This window comes from Bos indicus, chromosome 15, assembly GCF_029378745.1.
Source record: "Bos indicus isolate NIAB-ARS_2022 breed Sahiwal x Tharparkar chromosome 15, NIAB-ARS_B.indTharparkar_mat_pri_1.0, whole genome shotgun sequence".
Lineage (NCBI taxonomy): Eukaryota > Metazoa > Chordata > Mammalia > Artiodactyla > Bovidae > Bos > Bos indicus.
In genome coordinates this window covers 49,044,431-49,065,720 of record NC_091774.1, presented here as the reverse complement: position 1 = coordinate 49,065,720, position 21,290 = coordinate 49,044,431, and the positions used below count along the sequence as shown (strand labels likewise).

Genomic DNA, 21,290 nt, shown 5'->3' with positions numbered 1-21,290 from the left:
ACTGCCCTGTGGCAGTCAGACCGCAACCACTAAAATAAACATTTTCAACCACAGAAAACTTCTTTCTCCACCTTAACTTTCTCCCAATAACCCTAAATCCTACCAGAATGTCTGTCTTCCACTGATGAGTTTCCCAATGCTTCTCAAAGGACTGTTACTTCTTCCTATGTCTCTCGCCATCCTTCAGCTAATGAACTGTTTCTCCTTTAGCACAAGATGAAATGATAGAGAAGATACAATGTTAATTTTTGATCCCTGAATAGAATGTACTTTATTAGACAGAAGCTGGGCTCTCAAGGTCAAACCCCAGTCCCCAAGGGCAGAAGGAAGGCACTGGGGACACAATATGGTGAATTGAAAAGAGGATTCAGTGGTATTTGTGGGCCAGAGCAGTGGCAACACCAGAAGCAACACCAGCTTCTGCCAGGCAGCCTGCATGTCAGGGGTGAATTCTCTGCCAGAGTGAGTAGCCAGAACAATGACAATCACATCGCCCAGGAGCTATTGGATGAGAGACAGAATGACAATTATGTATGCCAAGTAGAAGTTTCCTAAAAGAGTTGCAGAAAATAATGGCTTAGTACCTACACTCACTCCCAAGTCCACATATTAAACTGCTCCATAAGTTGTACCTATACAATAAACTTGTATGAGCTTGTCCTTCAATTTAATTTAAATTCTATGAGCCCTCCATTCAATATTTTTCTACCTACAGGCCCTGCCTCTCTCCTATTTCACTATTTTTATTTGCCTCTCTCCCTCCCTCTAATTTTTATATTCATAGGATTTCAGGGTTTCATAGGTTCCTAGAATGAGTTTAGTAAAGCCTCCAACCAATGCAGCAATATGCCTCCACTTAGTCACAATACTGTGGGTAATTTAATAGAGAATTGATCTATTTTTCTTTGAGATGAATGGTCTAAAAATTATTCTCCCAAATATTTTCCTAACTTCAGTCATCAAGAATCACATAAGATACTTCTCCTTCCTTGAGATTGGACTTCATCTATCAAAAGTCAGATTTTATTTCTCCTTGAGCAAATATGCTACTCTTTGATATTTTCTGGGGGTAAATACATCCAGTTCTGACAGAAGTTTCTGAAAATTTTTAAACAAACTTAAGGCTGTTCACTGTGACACTAATGGTAAAGAACCTGCCTGCCAATGCAGGAGATGTAAGAAATACAGATTTGATCCCTGGGTTGGGAAGATCCCCTAGAAAAAGAAATGGCAACACATTTCTGTATTCTTGCCTGGAGAATCCCACGGACAGAGGAGCCTGGTGGGTTACAGCCATGGGGTCACAAAGAATCTGACAGCTGAAGCAACTTAGCATGCATGCACAGTAAGGCTGCTCATAGCTCTTTATGTCACTAGTCCCGAATCAAGGTGGGTTCGGTATGCCCACTTGAAGTCTGTCCTCCTAACACCTAGTTTGATCTACGATTTCTGAGATCTTTGCTAGTCTTTCCAATCAAACACTCAACTTCCATTATTACTGCAAAGTAAAAAGCCACAGGGAACACACGAACACTTCCTAAACTCACCCTGAAGTTCTCAGGATCCCCGTGCAACTTGTCACAGTGTAACTCACTTAGCTTAGCAAAGGCACCTTTGAGGTTGTCCAAATTCTTCATAGCTTCTCCAAAGGAGGTCAGCACCTTCTTGCCGTGGGCCTTGACCTTGGGGTTTCCCATTATGGCAGAGGCAGAAGACAGGTTGCCAAAGCTGTCAAAGAATCTCTGGGCCCAGGGGTAGAAGACCAGTAGCCTACGATATGGAAATAGCAGATGGAAAATCAGTGACTTGAAAATTTTTTCAGAATTTGCTGATCAATTTGCCAGGCTCATATTCACCATTGTCCCCCATGAAGGCCACTTCCTACCTGCCCAGAGCCTCGCCTCCAGCCTCTTCCATATTCATTTTGCCCCACAGGTCAGTGATAGCAGCCTTCTCCTCGCCAGTAAAATGCACCATGATGTCAAGTCGTGGAGCTTACAGGTGATCACAGAAGCATCAAAAGCAAGTCTGTGCTGCTGTTGGATGCTGTTGCCTTTATTCTTTACTGCTGAACTTCTGCCCCCTTGCTCCTGCTTGTCCTTTCAGTCATTGGTCAAGGTTAGGCTGTGTCCCTCAGGCATGGAGTAAGAACAGCTGATGGTCAGCAAGGAAGATGTATATTGAGTGTATGATAACGTGTTGGTTCCTGAGACACCTTCCTTTGTTATGTCCTCCTCCATATTTTCCACTCACTCCCCATTTTCGCTCTCAGCTCTTCCCATGTCATCCTCCACGATGGCATCCATATCTCCCATTCTCCTTCTCTCAGAATGACTCATGGAGTGTAGCTAAGCACCAGACAAGGAAGGAGTTCTATTCAAACTATTTTAGTATTGGTTAAAGATGGTGAGATGGTGACAAAGACAAAAACATGCTCAAGATAAAAAATACAATCATAGACAAGAAACTCAAATCAGTTCTAGCTCTCTTGAGGAGTGAATTATAAACAAGCTCTGGATTTTAGTTTTCCAAGGGAGAATAAAAAAAAAAAAAACAACAACAACAACACATATTTATGGTTACTTCAGGAAGCTGAGTTGAAATGCAAGGAATCTACAATAGAACTAAGAGCTCAATCCCAAATTAAAATATCCAAAGGTTATTTCATAGAGAGAACAGGCAGAATAAGCTTACATCCTGTGCTTCCAGGGAACTCTGTTAATTGCTCTGTGACAACAAGAGAAATTGTCCACTCTGGAGATATTGCCCTGAGTTTTCTTCTTGATTTTCTCTTCTTATTGATACCAGTGAGGCAGCTAAGAAGTCTGAAATTATTTAATACTAGGATTTGTGATCACAATGAGGAATAAATGAATTGATATGAGAGGCTAGGTGTTGGAGTATGTTCAATGTTTTTTGAAGCCATCAGTGATGGAGACTTCAAATTTCTCTAGTGTCTTTGTTTTGTTTTGTATTTTGATGTCCCTGTTGTCTGTAGGCTCCCCTAAGAACATATCATCATCAAATAGAGTCTGTATCTTACAACTTTTTCATCTGCAACCCACTGTTATTTTACTGGAGTCCTGTTGATATGATGGTAAGGAATGGGTCAGGGGGGAGAAGCAGCCCATAACTGTGTAATTAAAAATCAGCCTTTGGTGGATCAGTTTTCCTGGGCTGTGACCTTTACAAGTATTTCTAAGGTTCCCCCTCCCTTAAGAAAAATTAAAAAGACACCCTAGGATAGACTACTTAACCTCAGTTAGCTCAGTTGCTCAGGCATGTCCTACTCTTTGCAACCCCATGGCCTGCAGGATGCCAGGCTTCCTTGACCATCACCAACTCCTGGAGCATACTCAAACTCACGTCCATCTGTCAGTGATGCCATCCAACCATCTCATCCTCTGTTGTCCCGTTCTCCTCCTGCCTTCAATCTTTCCCAGCATCAGGGTCTTTTCCAATGAGTTGACTCTTTGCATCAAGTGGTCGAAGTATTGGAGTTTAAGCTTCAGCATCAGTCCTTCCAATGAATATTCAGGACTGATTTTCTTTATGATTGACCGGTTTGATCTCCTTGCAGCCCAAGGGACTTTCAAGAGTCTTCTCCAACACCACAATACAAAGCATCAGTTCTTAATACTCAGCTTTTTTTATAGTCCAACTCTTACATCCATACATGACTACTACAAAAACCATAGCTTTGACTAGATGGATCCTTGTTAGTAAAGTAATGTCTCTACTTTTTAACATGCTGTCTAGGTTCGTCATAGCTTTTCTTCCAAGGAGCAAGGGTCTTTTAATTTCATGGCTGCTGTCACCATTGGCAGTGATTTTGGAGCCCAACAAAACAAAGTCTCACACTGTTTCCATTTTTTCCCCGTCTATTTGCCATGAAATGATGGGACCGGATGCCATGATCTTAGTTTTCTGAATATTGAGTTTTAAGCCAACTTTTTCACTCTCCTCTTTCACTTTCAGCAAGAGGCTCTTTAGTTCTTTACTTTCTGTCATAAGGGTGGTGTCATCTTCATATCTGAGGTTATTGATATTTCTTCCAGCAGCCTTGATTCTAGCTTGTGCTTCATCCAGCCTGGCAGTTCACATGATGTACTCTGCATAAGTTAAATAAGCAGAGAGAGTATACAGCCTTGATGTACTCCTTTCCTGATTTGGAACCAGTCAGCTGTTCCATGTCCAGTTCTAACTGTTGCTTCTTGACCTGCATACAAATTTCTCAGGAGGCAGGTCAGGTGGCCTTTTATTCCCATCTCTTGAATAATATTCCACAGTTTGTTGTGACCCACACAGTCAAAGGCTTTGGTGTAGTCAATAAAGCAAAATAGATACTCTTCTGGAACTTTCTTGCTTTTTCGATGATCCAGCGGATGTTGGCAATTTAATCTCTGGTTCCTCTGCCTTTTCTAAATCCAACTTAAATATCTGGGAGCTCACAGTTCATGTACTGTTGAAGCCTGGCTTGGAGAATTTTGGTTTGCTAACATGTGAGAGAGTGTAACTGAGCGGTAGTTTGAACATTCTTTGGCATTGCCTTTCTTTGGGATTGGAAGGAAAACTGACCTTTTCCAGTCCTGTGGCCACTGCTGAGTTTTCCACATTTCCTGTCATACTGAGTGCAGCACTGTCGCAACATCATGTTTTAGGATTTGAAATAGCTCAAACCTAGGATGACACAATTCTAGGTAAAGAGAGTAGATATTTTATCACTGAAATAGAAGCCCAATGAAAGGACAAGAAATGTCTGTCTACATTGTGAAGAATAGCCCTTGTGTGAATAAGAGTATTTTTTTTTTCTATATTTGGTTTGCAATGTTATGCTAGTTTCAGGTGTTCCGCAAAGTGATCCAGTTACAGTAAACCCCTATATATGAACCTTCAAGTTGCAAACTTTCAAAGATGTGGCCATGTGTTCCATCAACTTCAGGTGTGAGTGAAATTGCAGCTTGCTCTCCATCTCCTATTGCTGATGCTTCTCCAGCTCTACCATCTCCCACCTCTTCTCCCTCCTCCAGCCAGTAACTCTTCTTGCCCGTTCACTCAATGCCAGCCCCTGTATGCCAGCTGCTGTGCTGTACTACGGTAGTTTTCAAGATGGTATACTTTAAGATCAAAAATGTTGTCTTTATTTTTTGTATTTGTTTTTTATGTTATTTGTGTAAAAAATATTGTAAACACATTACATACTGTACTATATGTCTGCTTATATTAGCTGATGATGTCAATTGACTGAGTGCATGCTCAGTCATGCCCAACTCCTTACAACCCTATGGACTGTAACCTGCCAAGTTCCCCTGTCCATGAGATTTTCCAGGCAAGAATATTGGAGTGGGGTGCTGTTTCCTTTTCCAGGGGATCTTTCTAACCCAGGGATTGAACCCATGTCTCTTTCATCTCCTGGATTGCATGTGGATTCTTTACAGCTTGAGCCACCAGGAAAGCCTTGTTAGTTTTGTACCTAGGCTAACTTTGTTGGACCTAGGATTGGACCTTCAGAATTGAACTCATTCAGACAGAGGGGACTTAATGTTTATATATATATATATATATTTCAGATTATTTTCCCTTATGGTCTATTACAAAATATTGCATATAGTTCCCTGTGCTATGAGTAAGTTCATCTATTTAATATATAGTAGTGTGTTTATATTAATCCCAAGCTTCTAATTTATCCCTTGCTCACTTTTCCCCTTTGGTAACCAAAAGTTTATTGTCTGCAGGTCTATTACTCTTTTGTATATAAGTTCATTTGTATCATCTTTTGTTGGGGGGCTTCCCTGGTGGCACAGTGGTAAAGAATCTACCTGCCAGTGCAGGAGATGTAAGTTTGATCCCTCGGGCAGGAAGAGCTCCTGGAGAAGGAAATGACAACCCACACTTGCCTGGGGAATCCCAAGGACAGGAGAGTCTGGCGGGCTACAGTCCATAGTAGTAGTGAAGTTACTCAGTCATGTCCTGACTCTTTGCGACCCCATGGACTGAAGCCTACAAGGCTCCTCCATGCATAGTATTTTCCAGGCCAGAGTACTGGAGTGGGTTGAAGAATCAGACACAACTTAATGAGTAAAGGACAACAATAGTACACACACACACACACACATATCTTCTTTATCCATTCATCTGTTGATAGACATTTAGATTACTTGTCTATTATTGTAAATAATGCTACTTCAAACATAGTGGTGCATGTAACTTTTTGAATTACATTTGATATATTAATTAGTAGACTTAAGGCTCTAGGATTCCAAGGCAAATTTCTATAGATCCACAGTATGAGGACAGTGATTCTTTCCTTAGACCTTGGATATGAGGATCAGACATTGTCAAAGTCCAGGGAATAAGAATCAGATTCTATAAGACCAAGAGTTGAGGAAAGAAACCCCACCTGAAGCAGACAGTTTGAGTATATCCCATTCTCTTTCCAGAGTGTGGACACCAGTCTTCTCTTAAATTCAGGATGTGAGGCTGGTCCCTCTCCTTCTCCCTCATACCCACTTCAGGGCTCTATATCCTTCTCTGGAAACTGCCTTTGGGAACAGAACTGGCTTGTCTCCAGGGATCTAATCCATTTCTTGCTTTCTTATTACTAAAGGTTGTGGAAAAGGGCTTTAAGAAAGGTTATAGGGTTGAAATGTCTATAGCTTGGTAAAGGCTTATGAATTCTGATTCTGAAGTCACATAGCCTGAATAGAGTTTCATTTTTACTTAGGTGCTTGCTGATTCAAGCTATTATCTCAGCTGCCCATTTTGAAATATTTTACTTATGTCTCCTATGAAATACCATCATTATTGTCTCTTTTTCCCAGATGAAAAACCCAAAGTTTAGAGAGATAAGTGATATGATTATCCATGATACATCAGAAAGATTAAATGGTCAGAAAAAACTGAGATTATTCATTTATTGCCTATAAGTTAAAATAAATAAAATAAAAATATTATATCTAAAGGTATTTAAATAAAAAGGACTTTTAAAATGAAATATCAATAACTTCAGATATGTAGATGACACCACCCTTATGGCAGAAAGTGAAGAAGAACTAAAGAGCCTCTTGATGAAAATGAAAAAGGAGAGTGAAAAAGTTGGCTTAGAGCTCAACACACATCCAGAAAACTAAGATCATGGCACCTGGTCCCATCACTTCATGGGAAATAGATGGGGAAACAGTGGCTGACTTTATTTTTCTGGGCTCCAAAATCACTGCGGATGGTGATTGCAGCCATGAAATTAAAACATACTTGCTCCTTGGAAGGAAAGTTATGACTAACCTAGACAGCATAGTAAAAAGCAGAGACAATACTTTGCCAACAAAGGTCTGTCTAGTCAAGGCAATGGTTTTTCCAGTGGTCATGTATGGATGTGAGAGTTGGACTATAAAGAAAGCTGAGCACCAAAGAATTGATGCTTTTGAACTGTGGTGTTGGAGAAGACTCTTGAGAGTCCCTTGGACTGCAAGGAGATCCAACCAGTCCATCCTAAAGGAAATCAGTCCTGGGTGTTCACTGGAGGGAATGATGTTGAAGCTGAAGCTCCAATACTTTGGCCACCTGATGCAAAGAGCTGACTCATTTGAAAAGACCCTGATGCTGGGAAAGACTGAGGGCAGGAGGAGAAGGGGACGACAGAGGATGAGATGGTTGGATGGCATCACCAACACAATGGACATGGGTTTGGGTGGACTCCAGGAGTTGGTGATGGACAGGGAGGCCTGGCGTGCTTTGATTCATGGGGTCGCAAAGAGTCAGACATGACTGAGCAACTGAACTGAACTGAACGGCCTGTAAGTTAAAATTGATAAAATAAAAATATTATATCTGCTGCTGCTGCTGCTAAGTCACTTCAGTCATGTCCAACTCTGTTGAACCCCACAGACAAGAGCCCACCAGGCTTCCCTGTCCTTGGGATTCTTCAGGCAAGAACACTGGAGTGGGTTGCCATTTCCTTCTCCAATGCATGAAAGTGAAAAGTGAAAGTGAAGTTGCTCAGTTGTGTCTGACTCTTAGGGACCCCCTGGACTGCAGCCTACCTGGCTCCTCCGCCCATGGGATTTTCCAGGCAACAGTACTGGACTGGATTGCCATTGCCTTCTCTGATATTATATCTAAAGATACTTAAATAAAAAGGACTTTTTAAAAGAAATTTTAAAATTTGACAAAGATTGTTCTTGCCTCTTTTGCCTCTTTTGTACTTTGGTAAACTCTCTTCAGGATTCTAAGAAATATAAGATGCCTCTTTTTAGCAAGGAAAAGTAAAATATTTTATTAAACCTTGCTAGCTAAATATGACATATACTAATCCTTTAAGTCAAATAATGTATTATCCTTAGGTGCTATTAGCATGGAGAATTATATACATTATAAAGTGGTAAGAGATAAAAATAGATCTTTGATTCTACTACATTTTTTCATACTATTAGCTGAGAAAAAAAAGTACTTTAGAAGGTACTCTTCATCACAAATATGTTTTTTTATTTTCAATTTTAAAATTGGAAAATTATGAACAGGGTTTATAAACCACTGAAGATACAAAAAAGGCTACTTAGTATTCTTGATTAGAGAGGCTATAAATTAGCCTGCTTTCATTATAATCTGAATTTATCTTTATAATCGTAGAAATAGGTAGAAGGTGAAGTCGCTCAGTCATGTCTGACTCTTTGCGACCCCATGGACTGTAGCCTACCAAGTTTCTCAGTCCATGGGATTCTCCAGGCAAGAATACTGGAGTGGGTTGCCATTTCCTTCTCCAGGGGATCTTCCCGACCCAGGGATCAAACCCAGGTCTCCCGCATTGGAGGCAGACGCTTTAACCTCTGAGCCACCAGGGAAGCTAGACAAGATCAAAATTCCTATTATTACATTAGCCTAGAAAAAACTGGATACCACTGTGCTTAATCTCTCAGTCCCGTTTGACTGTTTGCAATCCCATGGACTGCAGCCTACCAGGGTCCTCCATCCATGGGGATTCTCCAGGCAAGAATACTGGTGTGGATTGCCATTTCCTTCTCCAGAGGATCTCCCCAACCCAGGGATTGAACCCAGGTCTCCTGCATTGTAGGCGGATTCTTTACTGTTTGAGCTACCAGGGAAGCCCCTGGGTACACTAGTAGCTGGAAATTGTAATGGCTGCCAGGCGGGAAGCCAATGAATAGCTTTTGCTGTATTAATAATTCCAATGAACTAGAGAATAGGCACAACTACTAGCCGGGCAACAATCCTGCTTTGTAAACACAGGGCCTCTGCATCAGCTCTCACAAAGATTGAAGGTGACTCTGAACCCCAGCTGGGTCCATTCCTAGAGGGATTTCTTTATGTTGTTGGCTGAGAGTACAGACATCGATTGTTTGAAGGACCTCTGGGCCCACTGTGACTTAGGCATAGCCTGAGAATGTTAATTAAGCAAGAGGAATCTTTACTAAGAAGAGGGAATGGAAAATCAAAACCAGCCAGTCATTGCACACTTGTCTACATAATGAACTTTGAAGGTTAAAGCTGGAATGTGGCAACTTAGAAAAGTCATAAACTTCTCATTTTCCCATTTTATAACTTTACTTTCTTGGCTTCATTGTTTTTTTGTTTTTTTTTGTTTTTTTTTTACATTAGGCAAAAGTGAAAGAAAGTGAAAATCGCTCATTTGTGTCCAAATCTTTGAGTCCCCATGGACTCTTTGCATCCATGGATTTCTCCAGGCCTGAATACCGGAGTGGGTAGCCTTTCCCTTCTCCAGGGAATCTTCCCAACCCAGGGATTAAACCCAGGTCTCCTGCACTGCAGGCAGTCTTTACCATTTGAGCTATGAGGCAAGCCTGTTGCTTTCATTTATTTTTATGATTAAATTTTTGAGAAATTCCAGGGGTTTTATGTCCAGTTTAAATACTATTACCTAATGTAGTCTATGAACTAAGACATAGCATGGCACTTGAAAAAAAAATCTACACATAACTGAAACAGGATAGATTTGAAGTTTAGTAACTAAGCAGGGCTTCAATGGAAGCAGTGATGCTTATATTTAGATCTTACCCATTAATAAGATCTTCTACTATGAGAAATTATGAGAAACAAAGAGCCTTTGTATTATATGGTCTAGTGAGGGCAGTTAGCAATTGCTCCTCTCCCAAGCCCCTTTCCATGCTGTGCCATGCTATGCCACTTTAGTCATGTCTAGCTCTGTGGGACCTTATGGACTGTAGCCTGCCAGGCTCCTCTGTCCATGGGATTCTCCAAGCAAGAATACTGGAGTGAGTCCCATGCCCTCCTCCAGGGGATCTTCCGACCCAGGGATCAAACCTGTACCTCTTAAGTCTCCTTCATTGGCAGGAGGGTTCTTTACCACTAGCACCACAGGGGAAGGCCCAACCCCCTTTCAAACTTTGCTAATTCTAGCCCCAGAAAGACTCTTTCTGAAACCAAATTTTCACAGACCCTATCTTACTGAGTCTGAGGTATCTCTGAGGGAAAGGCAAGTTTCTTAGTTTCCTAGACCAACAAGCTACTGTAGCCCTGCTTTCTCCTCTAGCCCATTCAGGCCTTAGTGCCACCAATTATTTCCTGTACCTGTTTCATTTAGTTTTTTTTTTCTTTCCCTTTCCTTTATTCTTCTCCTTCTTCTTTTTCCTCCTCCTAACCCTCCCCTTCTCCTTCTTCTTTTTTGTCTTATTCTTCTCCTCCATCTCCTATTTCTTCTATGTGTTCACATGCTTTCTGGGGCTCATAAGGGGATGGGGCATTTATTTTATTTTGGTGTGTTTTTAATTAACAGAGATAGACAGATCCAGTGGTTTTCTTCTTCTGTGTACCTGGGCTGGAGATAGCTCAGTGGATCAGGAAGTGTGAACCTAGATAAGGGTTCAGGAGTACACAGAGCTGTGGCAAAGGAGAGGACTAGCTCAAGACAATGAAAGCCAGGGTACTTCTCCTACTGCTTTCAAAGACTCTGTCCTTAGTCTCCATGCAAGTAGATAAGTGAAAGAGATTATGGGTTTGTGCTTGGGGGTCTTGCATGGTTAACTGTTGAGAAATGCCTGGTCAATATGTCCTGTGTAAAATATGTGTGTGTGTGTGTATGTTTATAAATATGTGAGTACTGTCAAAATATGAAGGCTACAGTGGCTAGATAACATGCAAGACCTTGAAAGCCAGAGGAACAAATTTCACTCTAATTTTAATTGTAATTAAAAATAAACTTAGTTTAAAATTTTATGAAAACTAATTTAAATACCAAAAAAAAAAAAAAAACCAGACACAAAATCACCTGAAAGAAAAAGAATGCTTCCCAGGCCAGAAACTCTTAACTATAATCTTTGGAATGTTCTAATGTGTAAAAAGTGTGTTAATCATTAGAGAATTGAACAACAAAGGAAATTTAGGAAAAAGAAGGTTGCTCTGTTGACTTAGAATCTAGAGACGTTGAAACTCACATAATATTTATGTTTAGGCTATATCTATCTTTCCCATGAAGAGGATGAATAAGCCATGTCTGAACTTACTGCTAAGATGCTTTCTTGGCATGATTGAATCCAGCTACCTGCCTTGTAAGTTTTTTTCCTCTACTTTTACTTGATTGATATAAGGAAACCATGAAAATTCAAGTTATAAATTCCAATGTAAATTAATAAATAATTACATTTGATTTCTGATTTTAGGCTTGTGGGCCTTTTATTTTGACTAAAATAAGTCTTCAAGAGTCAACTTCAACCTACAAATAAATGGGCTACATTCTGAAACTAACTAATTTCATCAAGGCCCATAGCATTGAGCTTACTCCTTGGAAGGAAAGTTATGACCAACCTAGACAGCATATTAAAGAGCAGAGACATTACTCTGCCAACAAAGGTCCATCTAGTCAAGGCTATGGTTTTTCCAGTGGTCATGTATAGATGTGAGAGTTGGACTGTGAAGAAAGCTGAGTGCCGAAGAATTGATGCTTTTAAACTGTGGTGTTGGAGAAGACTCTTGAGAGTCCCTTGGACTGCAAGGAGGTCCAACCAGTCCATTCTGAAGGAGATCAGTCCTTGGTGTTCATTGGAAGGACTGGTGCTAAAGCTGAAACTCCAGTACTTTGGCCACCTCATGTGAAGAGTTGGCTCATTGGAAAAGACCCTGATGCTGGGAGGGATTGGAGGCAGGATAAGAAGGGGACGGCAGAGGATGAGATGGCTGGATGGCATCATTGACTCGATGGACATGAGTGTGAGTGAACTCCAGGAGTTGGTGATGGACAGGGAGGCCTGGTTGCTGCAATTCATGGGGTCGCAAAGAGTCGGACACGACTGAGCAACTGAACTGAACTGAACTGAAATAGCGTTGATTGGCATTACCTCTTTTGGCATTACTCCACTGATGTTTTTGTATGCATGTAGTGGTGGGTGTTTATGTATGTGTTCACACATGCTAAGTTGTTTCAGTCGTGTCCGACTCTTTGCAACCTGGACTGTAGCCGCCAGCTCCTCTGTCCGTGAGATTCCCCAGACAAGAATACTGGAGTGTGTTGCCATGCCCTCCTCCAGGGGATCTTCCCAACCCAGGGACTGAACCTATGTCTCCTGTATTGGCAGGTGTGTTCTTTACCACCAGTGCCATCAGGGAAGCCTTTTTAAATTTATAGGTGCCAACATGTATGCATGCGTGCTAAGTCACTTCAATTTCATCCTGCTGTATGATCCTATGGACTGTAGCCCATCAGGCTTCTCTGTCCATAGGGTTTTCCAGGCAAGAATACTGGAATGAGTCACCATGCCTTCCTCCAGGGGATCTTCCCAACCCAGAGATCAATCCTGAGTCTCCTGTGACTTCTGGGTTGCAGGTGGATCCTTTACCACTGAGCCACAGAGGAAGTCTGTAGGTGCCAATATAAATATTAGCAATTATTATTGTACGAAATTTGGCTTTATTATGAGTGATGAAGGAAAATACCAGAGAACTTTGGACAAAGAGATGATCATACACAATTTCCATTTCTACCAGTGTGCTTTGACTACCATATTGGGAAGACATTGTGAGGAGCAGCGGTAGAAAGATCAGTTAGGAGTCTGCAGTAAGCTCCAGGTGGAGATTACATTGCCTTACACCAGGGAGGTGGTAGCAAGGGGTCAACCTGTAAATAAATGTTTAACACCAAGTGGATTTTCCAACAGGATGTGGAATTTGTGAGCTGTTGGTGTGTGTATGAGCGTGCATGCATGCACATGCTCTTGTACATGCTGATTTCTAAATGTGAGTATCTGTGTGGAAGGATGTGAAAGCCAGACAAGGAGAGTCTTTATGTTGAGTTTTGTCAATTCCTTTGTTCATCACACTAACTGCTTCAGAATTCTTGCTTTTAAATGAGGATAGTGGTGCTTCCCTGGTGGTCCTGTGGTTAAAAAATCACCTGCCAAAGTTTAATCCCTGATAAGTCCAGAAAGATTCCATGCCACTGAGCAATTAAGCCCGTGGGCCACAACTGCTGAGCCTAAGCACTGCAGCTGCTGAAGTCTATGTACCCTAGAGTCCGTGCTGCACAGCAAGAGAAATCACAGTGAGAAGCCTAAGCACCACGACTGGAAAGTAGCCCTCGCTTGCCACTACTAGAGAAAGCCTACATGCATCAGTGAAGGACTAGGGCAGCCAAAATTAAATAAAATAAGATGAAGATGGTGGCTGGGTAGGTAGGAAACTCAGAAAATATCTCTGGAGCATGTTCACACATTCAAATTTTAGCCAAAGTGACATGAACAGTGACAGCACTTCTTGGGTACTGATCAGAGGCCTAGAATGTAAGACATTTTCCCCTGAGAGCAGTAGCACCAAGATGGGCCTGAGATGGTTCCTTAAATTGAGCGTTGCTTGGTGTCATCCCCAGTCAGATCTGCCCAGCATGTCACGGGCCCTTTGTCAGCAGATGTCGGTAGTACCCTACAATGGTGAACAATGTTTCCCTGTTCCTGTTTCATGCCCCCCTCTTTTATCCTCATATCTCAGTCCATAACCACAGAACCCTGCAAACAGGATGTACACTATGTGGAATCTTAAAAACGTGAGACCTAGAACTTGCCTGGTGTACAGTAGATAAGAATTTGTCTGCCAAAGGAAGGGACATGCTTTAATCCCTGGTCTGGGAATATTCTACATGCTGCAAAGCAACTAAACCTGAGCTCTGTGGCTACTGAGCCTGCACCAGACTACTGAAGCCCACACACTGTTACTGCTGAAGCCCGTGCAACCGAGAGCGTGTGCTCACCAAGACAAGACACTGCAATGAGAAGTCCACACACTACATGAAGAGTACGATTTCATCTCTGATTTGACCCCCTAAAGCCTTTGACTTAAAAATGAGAGACTTTTATTTAACTTGTTGATTCCAGACGTACATACCAATTCAACTTTCTTTTAAGCATGGATGCAGCTAGCATGGTTGCTTTGTTGTTAAGATCCATTAAAAAGAAGGCTCCAAAATTCCCTACTCTTCAATATTGCCATTTCAGCCTAAGATCTTTTGCATTTAGGAAGAGATGTTTAATGAGTCAACTTACTCTTTGTAAATTCTCACCTGACATTAACTTTTGTTAAAAGTCAAAGTAAGGAATTGTGTCGAGACTTTTTTGTTTTTCATTTCCCTGCAATGTTTAAAGATGACATTATATACCAAATTGACAATGGTAGCTCATTTTTCACAAGGTCAGAGTAGTAATTTTTTTTTTTTTAGTCCTGGCTCTCTGACTTCAAAATCATGTTCTAAACTGTTAAACCACCTTACTTTACTTGTTGATTACCAGTGCAAGTATCTTGTGAGTAATGTCTAGATGGAATCTTCTTGGTGAATTTTTAACTTTAAGAATGTGTCCACAGTGTACACCAAAATATAGTATCTATTCTATTCTATCCCAGGCAGTTTTGCTTCATTTGTTTTTCTGTTTACCTGAAATTCTCAGAATACACAAACACATTATTCATCAGTGATTTGGCCTATGCTATCCTTTGCTTTTCTGACTTTTGTCTTCTTGTCTTTTGGATAATTGTCTGTACTACTTATCTTTACTACCCATTTCATACCAAGGGCTTCATTACCTGATCTCATAAAAACCTTGAATACACTCATTTACAGTCACTTGTTAGATGTGTTACTTTCAGCATCTCCCCAACTGGATTCAGAACAGGGAAAGAAATAGGTCAAAGCTGCGTATTGTCACCTCGATTATTTAACTTCTATGCAGAGTACATCATGAGAAATGCAGGGCTGGATGAAGCACAAGCTGGAATCAAGGTTGCCAGGAGAAATATCAATAACTTCATATATACAGATGACACCCACCCTTATGGCAGACACCAAAGAGGAACTAAACAGCCTCTTCATGAAAGTGAAAGAAGAGAATTAAAAAGCTGTCTTAAAACTCAACAGTCAAAAAATGAAGACCATGGCATCCGGTCCCATCACTTGATTGCAAAGAGATGGAAGCAGTGGAAATAGTGACAGACTTTATTTTCCTGGCCTCCAAAGTCACTGCATATGGTGACTGCAGACATGAAATTAAAAGATGCTTGCTCCTTGGAAGAAAAGCTATAACAAGCTATAATAAGCTGTCTATAAAAAGCTAGACAGCTTATTAAAAAGCAGAGACATTGCTTGGCCGACAAAGTTCCATCTAGTCAAAGCTATGGTTTTTCCAGTAGCCATGTATGGATGTGAGAGTTGGATCATAAAGAAAGCTGACTGCCAAAGAATTGATGCCATCAGATTGCGATGTTGGAGAAGACTCTCGAGAGTACCTTGGGGTGCAAGGAGATGAAACCAGTCAAACCTAAAGGAAACAAGTCCTGAATATTTATTGGAAGGACCGATGCTGAAGCTGAAACTTCAACACTTTGGCCACTTGATGTGAAGAACGGACTCACTGGAAAAGACCCTGATGCTGGGAAAGATTGAAAGCAGAGGAAGGGGACGACAGAGGATGAAATGGTTGAATGGCATCACCAACTCGATGGACATGAATTTAAGCAAGCTCCAGGAGTTGGTGATGGACAGGGGAGCCTGGTATGCTGCAGTCCATGGGATTGCAAAGAATCGTACATAACTGAGAGACTGAAGTGAACTGAACTGAGATTCAGAATTAGGATGCAAGAAGGAACAAGGATTACTCATAATTCATATGTCATTTTCCGAATCCAGCACAGAAGGTTCTGTCTTTCTTGTAGTTCTTTTAAGATGGCAGAGAAAACTAGGATAAAAAGAGAACAGGGGAGAAAGAGAAATGGGGACAGTAAAATGCAAAAAGAAAATCTTAAAACAGTGGTGTCATTAGGCAGAAGAACTTAATGAATCTAAGTGATATTCTGGATAATTAAAGAGAAAGAAGACATTTACAAGAAAGGGTAAATAACATAATTTATTTAAATAAAATTTAGCAATATCTAACTCCCAAATCAAGCTGCAACTTGAATTCTTTAAGGGAGAGTAAGGCTAAGGAGCAAAGCCTGTTTTCCATAACATCAGCTATTTACAACCATTGCTGTCATGGGGTCCAAGATACTGATATATTTTCTCAAGGTCTCGACTAGCCCTTCATTTCTTTATGTCTTCAGTGTTTTGCCCTCCCATGTGCCCATCTGAGTAAGAGACAGTGAAATAATTTAAATACACCAGTGCAATGAAAATAAATGTCTTTATTAGGCAGAGGCCAGATGCTCAAAACACTTCATAATTTTTCCATATTCAATTTTTGGGCTCTGAGGATGAAAAAACCTTTCCTGGAAAGCAGGAAAGGGAGCTTAATGATATCTGTGGGCCAGGGCATTGGCCACACCAGCCACCACCTTCTGAAAGTCAGCCTGCAGCACCGGGGTGAATTCGTTGCCAAAATTGCGAGCCAGCACAACCACTAGCACGTTGCCCAGGAGCTGTGTGGAAAAGACATTAAGCAAGGGCAGGGTTAGTGCAGGTGAGTGAAGTGAGAGTCTCTCAATCGTGTCTGATTCTTTGCAACCCCATGGACTATACAGTCCATAGATTTCTCCAGGCCAGAATACTGGAGTGGGTAGCCTTTCCCTTCTCCAGGGGATCCTCCAAACTCAGGGATAGAAGCTGGGTCTCCCACATTGCAGGCAGATTCTTTACCAGCTGAGCCACAAGGGAAACCCAAGAATACTGGAGTGGGTGCCTATCCCTTCTCCAGCCATCCTTCCCGACCCAGGAATCGAACTGGGATCTCTTGCATTGCAGGCAGATGCTTAACCAACTGAGCTATGAGGGAAATCCAAGGTTAGATTCAGGGTATTTCAGTCTTATCCCAAGCTGTGACCGTAGGATATAAGCACAAAGATGACTGAAGTGAAGTTGTTACTACTGATGTGAATCTACCTATATCTTCCTGAATATATATTTAGAAATGTTTCTCTCTTTCTAACTTAATCCAGAACTTGTTATTATTTTTATTATTTTGAATCATTTCAAAAAGCAATAGAACATTTTATTCCTTGAAAGAAACAGATAAGGGGGAAATATTAGATACAATTTTTAAAGTTGATATATAATTTTTTTTCAAATTAAACCCTCAAAATAAAAAATATAATTAAAAAGAGGACATTGCAGACAACAGAGAACAAGAATGAATCAGAGGAAATGCTGGTTGTGAACAAAGAGGTTAAAAGAGTCTAAACGGTTCTGAGGAGTCCTTAGTAATCTAACCAGAATACCTCTTCTCCATTCTAAACTGTGTCCTGCCATTCAGCTTTCTCCTCATGACATGAGCTTGACCATAAAAAGAAGAAGAACACTGAGGATTCCACAAACTCACCTTGAAGTTCTCAGGATCCACATGCAGCTTATCACAGTGCAGCTCACTCAGCGCAGCAAAGGTGCCCTTGAGGTCATCGAGATGCTTCATGCCATTACTAAAGGAATCTAGCACCTTCTTGCCATGGGCCTTCACCTTAGGGTTGTTCATAACAGCATCAGCAGTGGACAAGTCCCCAAAGGTCTCAAAGAACCTCTGAGTCCAGGGGTAGACAACCAGCAGCCTAGGGGGAGAAAACAGCACAAGGTCAGAGGAAGCCAGCAGCTTTCAGAATCTCAGGGACGGCTCTGTCCTCACACGCCCAGGTGCATTTCACTCTCCTTAAACCTGCCTTGTAAGTGGGATACCTACCTGCCCAGGGCCTCACCACCAACTTCATCCACATGCACCTTGCTCCAAAAGGCGGTGACGGCAGCCTTCTCCTCAGCAGTCAGCATGGTGTCTGTTTGTGTAGTTGCTAGTGAACACGGTTGTGTCAGAAGCAAGTGTAAGCAGCAGCTGGCCCAGCTCTTCCTTTTATGCCCAGCCCTGCCTCCTGCCCTCCCTGCTTCTGTGAGCAGATTGGCTCATGCCAAGTTGTGGTTCCACAGGGTGAGGCTTGAACGATGATAGTCATAGCTCTCCTTGGTCTTCCTGGCACTGACTTTAGACCATCAGCCCTCTTTCTGGGCATCTCTAGATCTCAGTCATTCCAGCAATACAAATTGCTATTAAAGTCATCTTCCTTAGGAAGTTTGCTTGTAGAGATTTTAGAATCACAACGAAGGTAACCTCTTGGAAACCACCTCCTCAATTTTCTTATTACACAAATGAAGACTCCGGGCTCCAGAAAATGGAAAGGATTTGTCCACTATGATTCGACTTAAGACTATGTGGATGGATCATCTCCTGTGCCTTCAGAATATGCAAAAGAATTACAAGTACAACCTGGATACAACCTCTGCCCTTGTTCTAAATACGCATCTCTTTTGTTTGCTTGTTTGGGATTAAATCGTTCCGGTATGAAAACAAATATTCATTTGCTTATCTACTCATTTAATTTTTTCTTAATTTAATTTATGGCCAAATAAATAATGATAGAAAAATAGAATAAGTATGGATCGAGAGGGCCTGTGAAGTACTTACTCCATTAATCCATATGTGAAAACATAGAGACCTCTCCATGTAGTAAGAAATACAAATAAATGAAAAATCAATCATAACCCCAAGGTTTCAATAACCCCGAGAGAGGTAATGTGTTCAAAGACTAGTAGAGGCATATAACTTGTTTCTTCATGGACTGACCTGGGAAAGTGTCTGGAAGAACAGAGAAGCTTCTCCATGATTTAACAGGAGGGATAAAATTGTGGAAAGACAGTCCAGCTTGAATCGGATTATTTGTTTTCTTTCTCTAAGCCTCTAAGAATACTGTGTTCATAAGAATTACTTCTATTTTATTCATCCATAATTTTGTTTTCTCTATATACTTTATTTATACCTTCTTTCTCTAAAATTTATTCTTCATTATCTACAGCTTTTCAAATATTTCTTCTCTCTTTGCCCCTCCTCCCACCCACATAATAAATCCTCTTACCTTCTTAGGCAAGAAAAAAACTTCTGAGGTATAGAGGTCTGTTTCTTACTACTAGAAGATTCAATGAAAAAAGCAAAAGCAGCAAGCATTTCTGAGCTCAGCAGAACTTCAGAGTTCCCTGAGGTTCCCCTACTTTCTACCATCTGTACTTTCTGCATCTTCCCTTCTTCAATTTCTACTTCCTTTCAGTAAGGATAAGAACATATATATTTACTTTCCATGATCTCTCTCCTTAGAACCTTCTCCTGATTCAGACAACTTGATGTCTAGAATCACCTCTCTCTCACCTTTGCCATCACTGGCAAAACATGTTTAAAAAAATCTCTCATTCTTTCAGCTCTATGTCTCTGTAACTCAACTAATATATTTTTAGGTGAACTAGAAGGAAAGAACTTCTGCATTTCTAGTTGTTACAAAGAAATTCATAAATGTCCAGCTTTCGTTACTCCATCCTCCAAAATATTTTTTTCCATCATTGCTAGGTAAATGAAGATTCTTTACCCCTTTAACCTGGCCCATTCCCATTCAAGTACTTGTGAACAAATTCATTCTGATATTTTCAGACACGTAGAAAAGTCTTGGCTCTTGCCTAGCTTTCTGGAAGTTAGGGCAGAATTATATGCCCACAAAAGATTATAGGGGTAAAAAATATAGAATTTAAACATTTTCAATTTATATACACTCTTTTCTGCAACCCTCAAACAAAGAGGCTCTAACTATTGGTCTATACTTAGAAAAAAATTTCCATATGTTGACTTCTGGGAAAAGAAATCTTTCAAGTGTTTTAAATGTTAAAAACAAAAAGCTACTTTTGGTTGGACCTTTAGGTTTTGCATTTCAATGGATTAAATTGAAATCTCCATTGGCTTTATCATTGTTTTATATTTGTACTCTTTTAAACACCCTAATTCACATCCCTGATATCAGAGGTCAGGCATATGTGAGTGAAAGGACTTCTTCTGGGAAACTTTGGACATGCCTCTTCAGGATGTTTGTGTTATGGAAAACTCACAGAATTTACTAAATAGTAGTATAGTCTATTCCTATATTTTCTTGTAAAGGAGTCAAATTGTCAGGGCTACAATTTTGCTGTCTTGACTGACAGAAATTTGCATGTACTTGAAGACTTCCCCTATCCTTTTCTGCTTTCAGAGATGATTTCCCTAATTCATTTGCTTTAAATTAATTATTTTTAAATATTTAATCTAGAATATTAGTTTCAGGTGCACAGCATAGTGATTTGGTGTTTTTAAGGACTATGCACCATTTAAAGTTGCAATAAATTACTGACTATGTTTTCTATTCTGTACAATATATCCTTGTTGCTAATCTACTTTATACACAATAGTTTGTATTTCTGAATCCCCTACCCTTATCCTGACCCTCCCCTCTCCCCATGGGTAAATACTAGTTTGTTCTCTATACCTGTGAGTTTGTTTCTGCTTTGTTATATTAATTTGTTTATTTTGCTTTTTGTGTTCCACGTAAAAGTTGCAACATACAAGATTTTGTCTTTCTTTGTGTGACATTTCACCAAGCATAATATCCTTCAGGTTCATCCAAGTTGTTGCAACTGGCAAAATTTCATTCTTTTTTATACCTGAGTCATATGTAATATTCCAGTATACATGTGTGTGTGTGTGTGTGTGTGTGTGTGTATACATGTACAAATTCTTCTACTGGGTCTTCTTTTTTATATCTTCCTTTGCTATGAATGGTCTATGAGTCCCTCTTTTGTACTGATTGCTGCTGCAGCCACCATCATGCAAGTCTCAGAGCAAGAGTTGTTGCTATCTTTCACGCTTGCTACTTGGTATGATTAAAGAGTGAAATGGGTTTTTCCTTCTAACTCTGCAGGGACAAGTCTGAAAGTTGTTATCAGACATCAAAAGTTCAGGCAAAAATAAGGAAGAGTGAATAGTTATATAAATGGGGTTATG

The 21,290-nt window shown here is 40.6% G+C and overlaps 1 protein-coding gene and 1 pseudogene across 1 annotated transcript; both read right to left on the bottom strand.

The window, feature by feature from the left end:
* Positions 1-367: 367 nt before the first annotated feature.
* On the bottom strand, positions 368-2,524 carry LOC109570032 (hemoglobin subunit epsilon-1-like; annotated as a pseudogene).
* A 14,103-nt stretch (positions 2,525-16,627) lies between these two features.
* LOC109570018 (hemoglobin subunit beta-A) lies at positions 16,628-18,284 on the bottom strand. The gene is made up of 3 exons (XM_019975844.2): positions 18,129-18,284; positions 17,778-18,000; positions 16,628-16,881 (listed from the first exon to the last, which is right to left on the bottom strand). The coding sequence occupies exons 1-3, from the start codon at positions 18,212-18,214 to the stop codon at positions 16,753-16,755; spliced, it is 438 nt and encodes a 145-aa protein (XP_019831403.2). The 5' UTR covers positions 18,215-18,284; the 3' UTR covers positions 16,628-16,752.
* Between the last annotated feature and the right edge of the window lie 3,006 nt (positions 18,285-21,290).